Source organism: Physcomitrium patens, chromosome 12 (genome assembly GCF_059467195.1).
Source record: "Physcomitrium patens ecotype Gransden chromosome 12, ASM5946719v1, whole genome shotgun sequence".
Lineage (NCBI taxonomy): Eukaryota > Viridiplantae > Streptophyta > Bryopsida > Funariales > Funariaceae > Physcomitrium > Physcomitrium patens.
The window spans coordinates 13640451-13653982 of record NC_143421.1 but is presented as its reverse complement, the minus strand read 5'-3'; the positions used below and the strand labels follow the sequence as shown (position 1 = coordinate 13653982).

Below are 13532 nucleotides of genomic sequence, written 5' to 3'. Positions count from 1 at the left end.
ATATATTTCAGAAATTTTTGGTGTAGACATAATCTCATTTTATAATTCAAAGAAAAGAAACATTAAGTTTGCTTTCTCTGTTTTTTTATATAAATTATATATGTTTTAATATCAGTATAATATTTAGTATTTATTTTTTGAATGTTTGGATGTGAACACGCCAGATTGTACATGTACTCTATAACATTTATTGTGTTCCTCTTTTATAAAACCAAGAATAAGTCACAAGTTAAAATAATTCCTTGGAAATTGGTTCCCAAGACTTTTGACTTGGATGAGGCAAAGGGAAGTGAGCGAATGGGAGTGGGTTTAGGCACACCAACCAACCTCACATCAAAGCGCAGTCACGTCTGCCAACCCCTCGGGCACGGGTGCGCGTGGAAGGCGTCGGAAGTAGGGCCCACAGGGGGCTACAGTTTTACCATGGAATTCTCCGCCCGCGTTGTAAATCCCTGATCCCATCGTCCACCCGGCCAGAAGGGATGTGCTGGGTTGAGAGAGCTATCTCTAATAAACGACTGACCCGCTTGCTGACACAGCTCGTCCGCTCAACTCCCCCGGCCCGGCTAGGTCATGCTCACCCTCCCCCTTCTCCCGCCCGCCCGCTCTGCTTGCTGCTTCTTTCTACTGCCCCTTCCCCTCCTTCCTCGCTGGTCTGTCTTTGGTGTTGTCCTTCCTGGCGGAGCTAATCGTTGCTGCTCCCGGTGGTGCTCGTGTAAGCGGAGCGTCTAGAGCATTAGTGCGTGTCGCTTCTCCCCCGTTTCTCCGGCCTTCAGGGACGAGAATGATTTCGTCTCGGGACATTCTACCGAGGTATGCTCGTTTGTGTCCAGAAGCTAAAGTGAGCGCAATTCGCACCTGCTATGTTTGATGTTTGATGTCGTGGATGCGCAATGCCAATGTAGCGCTGGTGCTGTCGCGGCAATGCGGTTGTGGAGACGGCGAATGTTTATTGCGTACTCGTCAATGTGTTATTTGTATTGGTTTTTTCGGTCTTGTTAACGGTGGCTCTTGGTTGCGCTCGTTGCTTATCGCCTATAATCTGTTGCAGAATATACTTCACACCTCCAGCAAGAATGTGCGTGTATTTTAACTGACAATTCTTTCGTAATTGATTTTCGCTGGTCCTTGGTCGTGCCGCGTCTTTGCACTTGCCAGCGCCTTTGTGCTTGTCTGCTCGAGGTTCATAATGCTGTCTCATGTGCACGCCCTTCGCGGAGCTGGACTCTTTTTAGCTACTCCGCCTCTCAGTCTAAACTAATTGAAATGATGTTGTTTGAATTATTATTTGGTGTAAAGTGCATTAATCCACATCCCTGAGTTCTTTCTGAATTGCCCAGGGTTTAGTAGCAGAAGGGCTTCGACATCTTGTCTCGAACTTTTTTCGTATTAAAGTTTGAGATCTATCCTTATCTGTTGAGTAACATCTCAACAATACTGTCACAATCGTTTCATTCTGTCGGACATCTCTTGTTCTACTCATCTTTTTCATCGAATCTTTTTACTCATGGTCTACAATATTCGCCAGCTGCTAGACCTATGGCTATCTATCGCAGGGTTTTTGGAAACGAAAATTTTACAACTCGTGCTATTTCGATGACAAATCGCGCTTCTCTTATGTGAAGCTAGCACTTTGCATAACCCCTCCATGCAGATATCGCATACTGTTCCGGAACCTAGTGCATGACTAGCCGGTTCTTGGTGCTTCACTTGGGTTTGCTTTCCTGATGGTGTTGTAATTTCTGAATATTGCTGTAATGGAATCCAACTTGGTGTGCCATGGATTTTTGTCCATAGTGGAAGTGGCTCCTCAATGGTGTTGGAGGTTTTGGCAAGTTTCCTCGTTAATCTCGTATTGATCCTTGTCTATATAAATCTCGTTATATTCTTCTACTTCACTTTTGCTTCGGCACTCCCTACCTTCTTTTTCTGCCAAAGAAATTAGTGCGTCATTACACTCTATGTTCACTTCTCTAACAGAGGCTGTCGCGGCGAATTATAAATCCAGTGATTGTGTAGCTCATTATTCCTGCTCTCTTATCTTTCTCCTATTTTTTTGCTTAAAACCTCTCTGGAAGATTCTTAGCCAGACCTCGAATTTTAGTGTCTGTTGAGACTAAAGACTATGTTCTCACAAACTTTGATGTCAGGATTTTAGGATTAGAGTTTTTACACAATGGGCGACGCTTTTGTAAGGACGTGAGGTTTGTGTTTCTTTGTCTCTGTCGCGGTTTCTTCGATGTCATTCATTACATCCAGCAGTGGCAGAAGCTGTGTACTTCTGAGAATGACGCTGAAGTTTTCCAATTGTTAATTATCACTTTCATATTCTCTCGCGTCTACTGCCACAGTAGTACAAGACTTTTATGCCGATTCTTCATCCTTCCAGTTAATAGTGGTTACGTGTTTTTGGTGCCTGACCGTGCTGCCCCATTCTCAATAGGAAATTCCTGATAGTTTCTTTGCTGAAGATTATGTTTCATTTGTCGAATCCATTATTTCTGCATTGTTGAATCTTAGTATTGTTTCTTTCTAATCAGGTTGATTCCAATGTATTGTGTGCAGAAATTGATTTCTTCTGGAGAATTGTACGGGAACCATGACGATAAGTGCTACTTCGCCTCTTTGTACATGGCTTTTTGCAGCTTACGTGTCCAGTGCTGTTGCCGGGTTTGCGGATGATGTTTCCGTAAGCTCTGGGCCCTCAGGAAGACCCTCAGGCAGGAGGCTTCGAAGAAGGAATGCCAGCTCAAAGCGTTTAGCAGGAGCGAGCTGGACTGTTAATACCGACGTTCAATCTCGTTCTTTTTCTAATGTGTGCATGGGAGCACCTTGTGGATCTGGTATATCCGGTCTTGGTTCATATCTTGCCTCTGAAAATAGTTTCGAAGATGACAGCATAAGAAGTGAGCCTTTGTCTGGAGACGTTTCTTTTTTTGGAGCGGGATTGTCAGTTTTGAAGACAAGACCAATGCAGTCTGTGAGGAGGCCTTTGAATGCTATTTCAGGTGAACGTTTCTCTTCGGGAGTGCTGTATTGTTTTTATCCTAAGTTTAAGGAGGTTTACTTTAAAGGTTGATGCGTTAGTTTCCTATGAATAGATCCTTAGTAGTAATGAAACGGATTTCTCAGCATAGTTGCCTATACTACACTGTTGTGGGCATCTTTTGTTACACATCGAGAAGTGAAGTTCAATGGGAGAGACATTTCAAATGTAATATATCTGACTGAGATCCACCTAACTCAACGTTAGGTAGTAGATAAGTTTTGGGCAATTACTCAATTCATTGTCTAAAGCCCCACTTCATGTTACACAGGGAATGCCTCAAGTATTGCAACATCGCCTGTTCAACCAATCAAAGAATCCTTTGAACCAAAGAAAACATCTACAAAGCCTAGGAGGGTGGTTGTCACAGGGATGGGTGTTGTGTCCTGTCTTGGTCACGATGCCGACAGTTTTTATGCGAACCTCTTGGAAGGAAAGAGCGGCGTTTCTGAGATAGAAAATTTCGACTGCAAGCAATTTTCCACAGTAATTTTTTCAACACCTTTCGTTCTTTGGTTGGATTTTAATCACCAACATTTTCTTTGAATCCCTCATCTCATTGTTTGGAGGTAACCTGCTTGCTTAAGCTCGCAGAGCCTCGAGGGCTTCTGATAATAAAATAATGTGTTTTTAATTCTTTAGTGAGGCAACGGTCCGCGTGCGGAATTCTGTTACCCTTCCGGTAGCCAAAGTAATTTGACTTCGATGTGTCGGATCATTTTCTTTTCAGTCTGTGACCTTGGTCTTTCATTGTGTTTATTGCCTCGTAGCTTGAGGAAATCAGTCTGTGATATGCTCCAATGACAATTACAAGGTTTACTGTTAGCATGTAGTTTGAGTTCGAAGAATGTAGACTTATTCTCGCAGTTCATGAACATTTCTCCAGCTACAGCAGTAGTTGCAGTAGCATTCTAGTCATTGCTTCAATCTCTTACCGCATCATTGTTTGTCAGAGGATAGCAGGTGAAATCAAATCGTTTTCAGCAGATGGCTGGGTTGCCGGAAAGTTTATAAAACGGATGGATAAATTCATGCTTTATCTCCTCACTGCCGGGAAGAAAGCTGTGTTCGATGCTGGACTTACAGAAGATGTAATCAAGAGTATAGATAAATCAAGATGTGGTGTGCTTATTGGTTCAGCCATGGGAGGCATGCAGGTACTCTCAAAAGACTTGCAATCAAGTTACCTTTCTACATCCCTTGCAATTGGGTGACCGTGCAAATTAGTACTGAATTCTTGTCTCTAGCATGCCCCTTCATATTGTTAGACGAAGTGCTTGGTTTTTGGTTTCGAAACTGGTGTACTGCTTTTAAGGACCTTCTGTAGCTTTGATCGGAGGCCTCTCCTTGAATCAGAGCGTAGTTTGTCATGAAAGTTGCTGCTCAAAGAGTTGCAGGCATCACATGGGTTGCCATGGCAGGTAGTTCCATTGAGCCTGTGAGCTCTTTGTGATCATAACATCAGCAATTGTGGAAGCAGATTTTTAATGACGCTATCGAGGCTTTAAGGTTATCATATCGCAAGATGAACCCATTTTGTGTACCGCTTGCATCAACGAACATGGGCTCTGCCATGCTGGCCATGGATTTGGTGAGTGAAGTTCTATTTCCTCGTTACTGAAATTTTACTATACGTGTCTAGTCTAAATGGTTGGTACTTGCTTCGTTACGTAGAGTCCGCTCCACCACTTGCTCGGCGACCTTATGGATACTTAGAGCCTGATTAACTATTATCACTCTCCAGTGTAAGCTTTTTTTATGACCATTTAAGCAAGATGGTACTTGTTGCAGGGATGGATGGGGCCCAACTACTCTATTTCTACTGCTTGTGCGACAAGCAATTTTTGTATATTAAATGCTGCCAATCATATCATCAGGGGTGAAGCTGTGAGTTTCATCCTGACGACGAGTCTTGTCTGTGCGCTGAAGTATTCTGTTGTGAATGACGTATACCTGCTTAGTGACCGCAAATCGCTACGCTCCTGTTTAACTGCACTGTAATCTAGAGAATTAAGTTCCCAGCCTATTAATCTTAGTGGTATTGATTAAAATATATAATTACGAATTTTATTAGATTTTGAAGTCACCTGCATAAATTCAGCTGAATATTTTAGCAGTTATGTTCGTTACCTCGATTTCTATTAACCTTCACTTAGCTCTTTCTAAGTGCAAGTTGTGTCATTTTAATTTGCAGGATATCATGTTAGCAGGAGGGTCGGATGCTGCAGTTCTTCCTATTGGTGAGAAATGTGATACCGTGAATTTTGTTTTCCGTCGTCAATTGTTGTCTTTTTTTTATTATTATTTTATATTGGGAATGTTACAATATACTTCTTTGTAAATCTATTTTAGTGGCGCGACAAGTGTTTTCGCCTCCCATTTTTTTCGGAAGAAAACATATCATGTTTATTGTCTGGGTACTGTACCTGAGGATTATAAATGTGGATAGGTCTCGGAGGTTTCGTTGCTTGTAGGGCACTTTCCCAGCGTAACGATGATCCGGCTAGAGCTTCACGTCCCTGGGACAAGGTACTTGGTGGTCCAAGTTTCTAATATATATCATTGAAGGGTTGTTGTATTCTAATCACGATGTTGTATTTTTTTATTTTATTGATTTTATTTTTATTTTTATCAATCTCTCTTTTTTGAAAAAAATGCATCGACCATTCAATACAGGAACGTATTTGTTAGCATTTCACCTGAGACGTAAAAGCATGGCGGGATAAATGTCTTGTACTGCGTTTTTGATGTGCCCATGCAACTCTGATGCATCGTGTGGAGGTTGGGATGGAGACATTGTTTATATGCTGATTTTCTTTTGAGAATGTGAAGGATCGAGATGGCTTTGTCATGGGAGAGGGAGCAGGTGTGCTTTTGCTGGAAGAGCTGGAACATGCTAAGGTAGAAAGAACTTCTCCAATGCTGGGTCTACATTACTGTATGTGAAAGTCGTGAAGAAACATAGACGCTGTAACTTGCTGCGTTGCCTTGTTTATAGGCACGTGGAGCTGAAATTTATGCCGAATTTCTTGGAGGGAGCTTCTCATGTGACGCTTACCATACAACTGAACCTCATCCTGAAGGTAAGCTGCAAAAGATTACCATTTTATTTTGACAACTAATGACGAATAATGTAAAGAATATGCGTGGTATAGGCAACATGCCATTATTTTATGTGTGGTATTCTGAAAAACAATCATGCACTGCTATATGCTGGTTCTAACTCGGACCCTGTGTGAGACCGTAGAAGGCCTAATTTAGAATTAAGAGAGTTTAATCCTTTTGAAGAACAATATTATGTTACGAAGACAGTTAGCTGCCATATGCGAGGGATTTACAGTTCTTTGCACTGAAGGCTAGGGGGATGTGGGTGCAGGTGCTGGTGTGCTACTGTGTATAGATAGGGCTCTTTCACAAGCGGGAGTCAATAGGCACGATGTCAATTATGTCAACGCTCATGCGACCTCAACTAAAGCTGGTGACCTTCAGGAATACAAGGCTCTCATGCGTTCTTTTGGACAGAATCCAGAGGTGAGACTCTGAAAACTCAGTGCAGTAATTGCTATGATCATGTTGAAAGGCTTGTCGAGTTAAGGCTACCTTAGTGAACTTGTTACGGGTGGTGAGATATGTGAAGTGAATTCTCTGTGGAGTGAGTTCGTTTTTTTTCGTATACAAGAAAGAGAACATTAAATATGGGTAGATCCTTCATACCTTAATGTAACGTTATTCTTTATATCGAAAATAGCTCAGTTTCGATCTGCAATGTACCACACATTCATTTTTTTATTGATCAGAAGGTGAATGTTTTAGGGCGAATTTGCTCACTTCGTTCTCAAAATCATTTATTGTTCTTTTTTAAAATTTTTCAGCTGAGAATTAATTCCACAAAGTCAATGATTGGACATTTGCTTGGAGCTTCTGGCGCAGTTGAGGCTATCGCTACTGTTCAGGTTCACAATCAAGCAATATAACAGAACCTATCAATGTTATTCTAAGTTTTTACTACTTGATGTGTTATTCTACAGTGAGTAAGCAATATTGTGTTCATGAGTTTCTCTTGTTGAAAATTACTCCTGCAAATGTGCTTCCCAATTTTCATTTGTACATTTTTCAATGTCTTCCTCGTGCAGGCCATAAGAACTGGTTGGGTCCACCCGACTATCAATCTTGATAATCCTGAGAATGATGTTGTAAGTCCTGGTCTACTAGCACTTCTCCTAAATTTACCAGTCTAATTTTAGCTTTAAATTTGAAATCTATTGATTTACAGCCTTCGTTCAAATGTTGTTCTAAAATGGTCTGATTTGCATATTCTATCGTCTACTAACATTAATATGTTTCCGCTTATTTATAAACTTTGAGTGCTTTGACTACGCAGGATATGAAGGTCATTGTAGGAGGAGAGAAACGGAAATTGGACATTAAGGTGGCTCTGTCCAACTCTTTCGGTTTTGGGGGTCAAAATTCTTCCATCCTTTTTGCCCCATATAATGAGAGCAATGAAGACTAGACTGCGCAGACGAGTCAGCCCCCCTCTATAGTTTCATTAATACGAATGTCATATTTTGTAGTTTGTAAGATTTGAAAGGCTTCGATCTGTGTTCCAAATTTGTTGCTGGGCTATACCTGGCTTTTTCCAGAGGTGACCAACACTGCTGTTACTCCTCGGTTCAGCATTGTTTCTGTTAACATGTACTAGATTTCTGCGGAAATGTAGATTATCACACAGAAATTCCTGATAATGTTGGAATGTGTTGTTATTTTCTACAAAGTTTGGAGTAACCCACCCATATTCCTGAAGATTTCGCCTATTTGTATCGTCGCAATCCACGCCTGAAAGGTTACTATCTGAATGCAATGCAAGGCAGAGGGTTGATTTTTGCAGTGAAAGTTTTTGTCACTGATGAAGAATCCATTCCGTCACATGAGACATTGTGTAGCCGCTTTGGTTATGGCAGCAGGCAAAGAGTCGCCACCTGCATCCTAATCCATTAACTTTAATAATTGTTTTTACTCTTTAAACCTTGATCTCCAGTCCCTGTACCCTAGCCAAGAACATAATATGTCAAATGAACGTAAATATATTCTAATTCTTTCCTTAGACCTTGGTCGTTGGTGGGCTGCCCAAGCTCTGAGTGAAGGGACTCCTCGCCTGCTGTTCCCGCAGAAGAACATCCCCTCCGACAGAATTGCAGAACGTATCACAGGGTGTCATTTGGCATTATCGAGCCAACAAAGAAAGATGAATGACATGGCAACTTTTTTTTGTTTAAATGGTAAACAGTCAGTAGACAACACTAATATATTTGGTTAATTTAAAATAATATTGTTATAAGAATATGCAGTGTGTAACAGCTAAGCCATTAATAAAACCGATTCGGCAAAACAATGATTACAATCTTGTTTAAGCTAGCGAGTTATCAATAAGTGATATAACAGCAACTTAAAATTTAATAACAGTGAATATTTATTATAAATTGCAAAAATCACAATTCATAACTCAAATTGTATAGATGTATTAATTAAAAAAATAATAAATTAGAGGTTTTGGTGAAGAAGTTTATTAGCCAAGTATTCAAGTCTCAAGACACTTACATAGTAGTTTCTTAGAAATACATAACTCCTAAGATGGCACATGTATCAATAATATTTGTTGTTTGTTGTATGTTGTTTATGTTTTAATATCAAAACACTAATTAGATTATTAAGAATATAATGAAAAATATAGTTTAAAAAATTATAATTTCTAAATGCATATATAATCTCTTATATAAAATACCTCATGGGAGATAAACCAACTAGATACACAAGAAGAGACAAAAACCATCTCTAATTGGCTAATTGGCTGCATATCTCATTGTTTTAATCAAAAGTGAGACAAAAGTGAAGCATTAATTGAACTTTTGATCAATTAGAGATCAAAATCTGCATGTTGTTGAGGCAAATTGCCGAGTGTAGCATTGCAAGATCACTAGGTATGGAGCTCAGTATTTCTCAACAAATAAATAAATTAACAAATGTTTGCCATTGGCCACTTCTCTTGTTGCCAACTACACAAGTTTCCACTAGTATAATATTAGCCAACTTCAAATAATATTAGCCAACTTCAAATGGCCTTGTTTCAAAAACCTTATGATGTTGACATGCTTTGTGAAAAAAATTTGTTATTTGAACCTTCCAAATGTTATTTTCAACTTGAACCTTCTAAAAAAAATACAACATAAAATTTATATTTATTGCAATTTAAAATTTTCCACATTATTTAACTTATCATATTCTCAAGAGAACAAATGTCTTGATATAAATTTACAGTATTTTATTATTATAATTATGTTTGATATAAATTTCTAGATACAAATTCACATCAAACAAAGTCCTTTAAAAATTCTTTTCTTCAGCAACAATACATCCATTTTCTTCACCGCATAGAATACACATCAACAAACCATGTCTCACAGTTCAAATGTGGTTTCCAACTCAGTCTCTACGCTATGGGTTTTTATTTCATCACCGACCATCGAATTACCGCGTACTGAACACTCGGCCTCTTCGACACCGTTTTTTGCGAAACAACCCCGTTGAAAAAAATGGAAACGCGACGAGTTCATCGAGTGGACTTCATCCGACAACGTCAAAGGTGACGATATTTGACGTTAACGCTGCTTGACAGCAAAAGGAATAGTAGCCCCAGTCGGGCAATATTCGCACACAGCGGCACTGAAGAATTTCCACAAAAAGCAAGTTTCGCCGCGATTTGTGTTTTTTTTTTTTTTTTTTTTTTTTATATTTTGGAGAAACAACTGAGATGCTTCTCGGGTCTCTGCGAATCTCATGGGGTGGGAAAGTAAAAGACCACTGTGGGTCTCTTACCGACTATGTAACTGTGGTGTCTCCGACTGGCGTGTTTTGTATAGGCCGCGCGGCTCAGCGTTTCTGATTGTTATTTGTTTGCAGACGCCGTCTCGTCTGTACTCTGGAAACGTATTTTGGTGTGGTATGCCCTCTAGGAGCTTGCGGTTGTTTTTCTTAATTCGTTTCTTTTTTCTGTGTTTGAGAGGTGCCCAGATTCGGAGGCACGCTTTGGAGTTGGCAAGGGCACTGTGCGAAGGCGTCTTGGTGGTGAGAGATTCGGTGCTTGGTATAGTGAGTCGACGGTGGTGCGCTACGGTTTCCCCGGATCTGGAGCAGCTCCTTTGATCCCCATGAATATGTTTAGGTGAGTGCATCATCTTGTGTATTGTGACTTTTCGGTGGGAGAATGGAGAGTTTGAGGATGATGATTGTGTTGAGTTGGTCACCTTGGTGCTTCCGTGATGCGTAGGTTGAGGAATCTGTGGTTGTTTAGGGTGGATTTCCTGGAATTTCATCTTGGAATTCGGTATCTTGTAATTCATATGGTCTTTGTGCTTTATCGCCTTAAATTCTAGTGTGCTCTGTTTTTCGAGGAGCATAATTCGATTAGAAGGTTTGGTTGACGCTCTTTGATGTGATGGTGTGTCAATTTGCGTGGCCATTTACATTCATTACATTCCGATCCTCTTAAGAATACAACGATCTTGAATATTAGACAGTCCAGGTTTTCATTTCTTTCTCTGTTCGATTCCAGGAGGAGAGAGAAGATGAAGAAGGTGCAAAATGAACCTGAGTTCATCAGAGAAGAGACGCCGGAACGTATGGAAGGGCCTAGGTTGATAGTGGGGCTTGACTTCGGCACCACGTATTCGGGGTTTGCCTTTGCTCACATTCATGAAAAAGAGAAGATTTACACCTTCTACGATTATCCCAGAGCAGGATATGAAAAGCCGTACTGCAAAACACTGACGGGAATGTATTACAAACGGCAATCTGAGCCAGGGGGCAAGTGGCATTTGAAGTCATGGGGTCACCCTGCTAGAGCAGAGTATGAGAAAGATTTCACAGCAGTGATTAAACAACGCCAGAGGGGAGCGACGGATGATCCGTTCCAGCCCAGTTTGGGAAACCTCTTTACTAGATTCAAGCTACATCTTGGGAAAGAACGAGGGCCAGCATCACCAATTCCACTCCCACCGGGGCTGACTGTTCACACACTGATTACAGATTACTTGCGGGCGATGGGAGGATTGGTCCTGAAGACCCTACAGGACCATTATGGGACTCAGCTGGATATGAAGGGAATTCAGTGGTGCATTACTGTGCCATCTATTTGGGACAATTCTGCCAAGGCAATAATGAAAGATTGCATGAAATCTGCGGGTTTAGTAGGCGGGGAGCACGGGAGTCCTCATCAACTTATCATCGTCCTCGAGCCTGAGGCTGCTTCCTTCCATTGTCACAAGGTCATGAATGAGCAGGTATTATCAGTTGGCGACAAGCTGCTGGTTGCAGACATCGGTGGTGGAACCTCGGACCTTATTGTGCAGGAGGTGATTTCTGTCGGTGAGCGTGGTTACCGTGTGAAAGAGTTGACGATAAGCTCGGGAGGCTACTGTGGTGGTACTTACGTGGATGCTCGATTCACTAATTATTTGCATGCGAAAATTGGACCAGCTTTGCAGGAGTGCTTACAAGAATTTCCTGGTGTGCTCCCGACGTTGCTTAAAACCTGGGAACACACGAAGTCAATGTTCGGCGATCCGTCGTTTGCGGAAAGGACCAGCGACCTGAATCTCCCGGTTAAATTGGTGACCACGTGGGAGAGGTATGACTTAAGGAACAACATTCCCGCAAGAGGTGATGGATACGAGACGTTAGAGATCACGTACGAAGAGATGCAGTCGATTTTTGATCCTGTAGTAAACGAGAATTTGGAATTGATAGCTGCCCAATTGCAGCAAGTGGGATTTGTCAAGATTCTCGTCATAGTTGGAGGGTTTGCTGGGTCCCGATATCTCACAGACCGCATTAAGGAGAGGTTTGGCAGAATCGTGCCTCAAATCATCATTCCCCCCAACCCTGGGAGTGCGATTTGCCAAGGCGCCGTTGCACTGGCGCTTAACCCTGACACCGTAGATTCAAGAATCTGTAAGAAGACGTATGGAATTCACGCCATGGACTCTTTTCAGGAAGGAGTTGATCCGCCAGAATATATGGAGATATACGATGGAGTTCCGAAGTGCAAAAATCGATTCGAGGTCTATGTCAGCAAGGGCGATAGTGTTAAGGAAAATGAGCCTATCACAAGGAGTTTCAAGCCTGTTCGTTATGGACAAAAGGCTATTACTTTGGAACTTTACAGCTCTGACATGACTAATCCAAGATACATTGTTGGTGATTCAGCTTGTATGGAAGGTAGTATTACAATCGACATCTCGAAGGATATGAAATTGCAAACGGAAAGACTTTTGAACGTGTCCCTCTTCTTTGGGAAGTCGTGCTTGGATTTCATAGCTGAACATGTTAACTTCTCTGCTGGGAAGAATCATCGGCTTCGACTACCCATTAAAGAATCCGGTTTCTTCTGAGCTTAGGAACTGTTGTGATTAGTGAGTAGTCTTGTTCACCTTCCAGTGGTTGCCGAATGGCATGCAACTACTTGTCACAGCTAGTCGGAGCTTTGCTTGTGTTGTTGCAGGTTTTGTTTGCAAATTCCTCCCTGTAATATCCTATTACCTCAAAGTTCACTCCGTTGAAAGCATTCAGAGCCGAGTAGATGTGTTGCTTCACTTGAAGATTTTCTGCGTAGCATTCGTTTCTGTCACATGTGATGGAAAACACATTATTTTGCTGCTTGGACGCTGGAGTCAAGACCCACTGAAAGCAACATTTGACAACCAGAGAAGACACGATGGCATGTTGAAAGCTGATTATGTGTTGCTTGATCGGGTTTGGCAACTTGCTGGTGTTGCTCCCAAGGATGAAGCCACGTAACATCAGTGGAAAGGTTGGATAATCATGCGTGCATAGCGTGTTCTATTATTTGAGACGCACACGCTAGAACATCACGAAGGTGGGCGAGGAATGCACCTGCCTTGTGGCTATCCCGCTGATTTTAGCTCTTGTAATTACCATGAATTGCGGCAGTTTAGAACAGTTGGGGTTTTGTTTCAAATTGTTTAGTAGGATTGCTCATGGTAGCTTAGGTGTCCTGTCATGTGTGTTGCGCAACCCAGCGAAATTAATTCCCCACGAAGGAAGTTCAGATTCTCAAGCTGGAGCGTAGTGATACTAAACAGACATTTCATGTTTTGATGCCCCACTCTTCTAGAGTATGAAACTCGAAGCATACAATTGGGTTGTAATTGCAAATCATAACCGCATCGGTTGGATCAGCACTAGAGATCTTAAAGTATGCACACAAAAGGCCAACTTTTAACAGTACCTCATGTGCCTAAATGTCCGCTTCCTTCGAGCTTCAGTTGCAGAGATCCATTATGATATTGTAACTCCCCGTGTACGGATTACAACTACAATTTGCTTGTTACTTTCTTTAGGTGTTGTGATGTGCAAAGTCGTTTCGAGGAGATACAATAACCACTGGACAGCTCATTTGCATTTGGTTGAG

At 41.5% G+C, this 13532-nt stretch overlaps 2 protein-coding genes across 2 annotated transcripts; both read left to right on the top strand.

The window, feature by feature from the left end:
• Positions 1 to 553: 553 nt before the first annotated feature.
• Positions 554 to 7849, top strand: LOC112289977 (3-oxoacyl-[acyl-carrier-protein] synthase II, chloroplastic). Its single transcript, XM_024535789.3, has 14 exons — positions 554 to 813; positions 2566 to 3008; positions 3318 to 3532; positions 4000 to 4203; positions 4527 to 4637; positions 4838 to 4933; positions 5241 to 5286; positions 5496 to 5575; positions 5879 to 5947; positions 6045 to 6129; positions 6423 to 6577; positions 6919 to 6999; positions 7180 to 7239; positions 7428 to 7849. The coding sequence occupies exons 2-14, from the start codon at positions 2600 to 2602 to the stop codon at positions 7557 to 7559; spliced, it is 1743 nt and encodes a 580-aa protein (XP_024391557.1). The 5' UTR covers positions 554 to 813; positions 2566 to 2599; the 3' UTR covers positions 7560 to 7849.
• A 2281-nt stretch (positions 7850 to 10130) lies between these two features.
• Positions 10131 to 13319, top strand: LOC112290053 (uncharacterized). Its single transcript, XM_024535982.3, has 2 exons — positions 10131 to 10265; positions 10656 to 13319. Exons 1-2 carry the CDS (start codon positions 10252 to 10254, stop codon positions 12490 to 12492), a joined length of 1851 nt encoding a protein of 616 aa, XP_024391750.1. The 5' UTR covers positions 10131 to 10251; the 3' UTR covers positions 12493 to 13319.
• Positions 13320 to 13532: the final 213 nt, after the last annotated feature.

Coding starts and splice junctions, on each gene's coding strand:
- LOC112289977 (XM_024535789.3), top strand. CDS start 2,600: ATGACGATAAGTGCTACTTCGCCTCTTTGTACATGGCTTTTTGCAGCT. Junction 5,948..6,044: donor AAGAGCTGGAACATGCTAAG/GTAGAAAGAACT, acceptor CCTTGTTTATAG/GCACGTGGAGCTGAAATTTA. Junction 6,578..6,918: donor CTTTTGGACAGAATCCAGAG/GTGAGACTCTGA, acceptor AAAATTTTTCAG/CTGAGAATTAATTCCACAAA.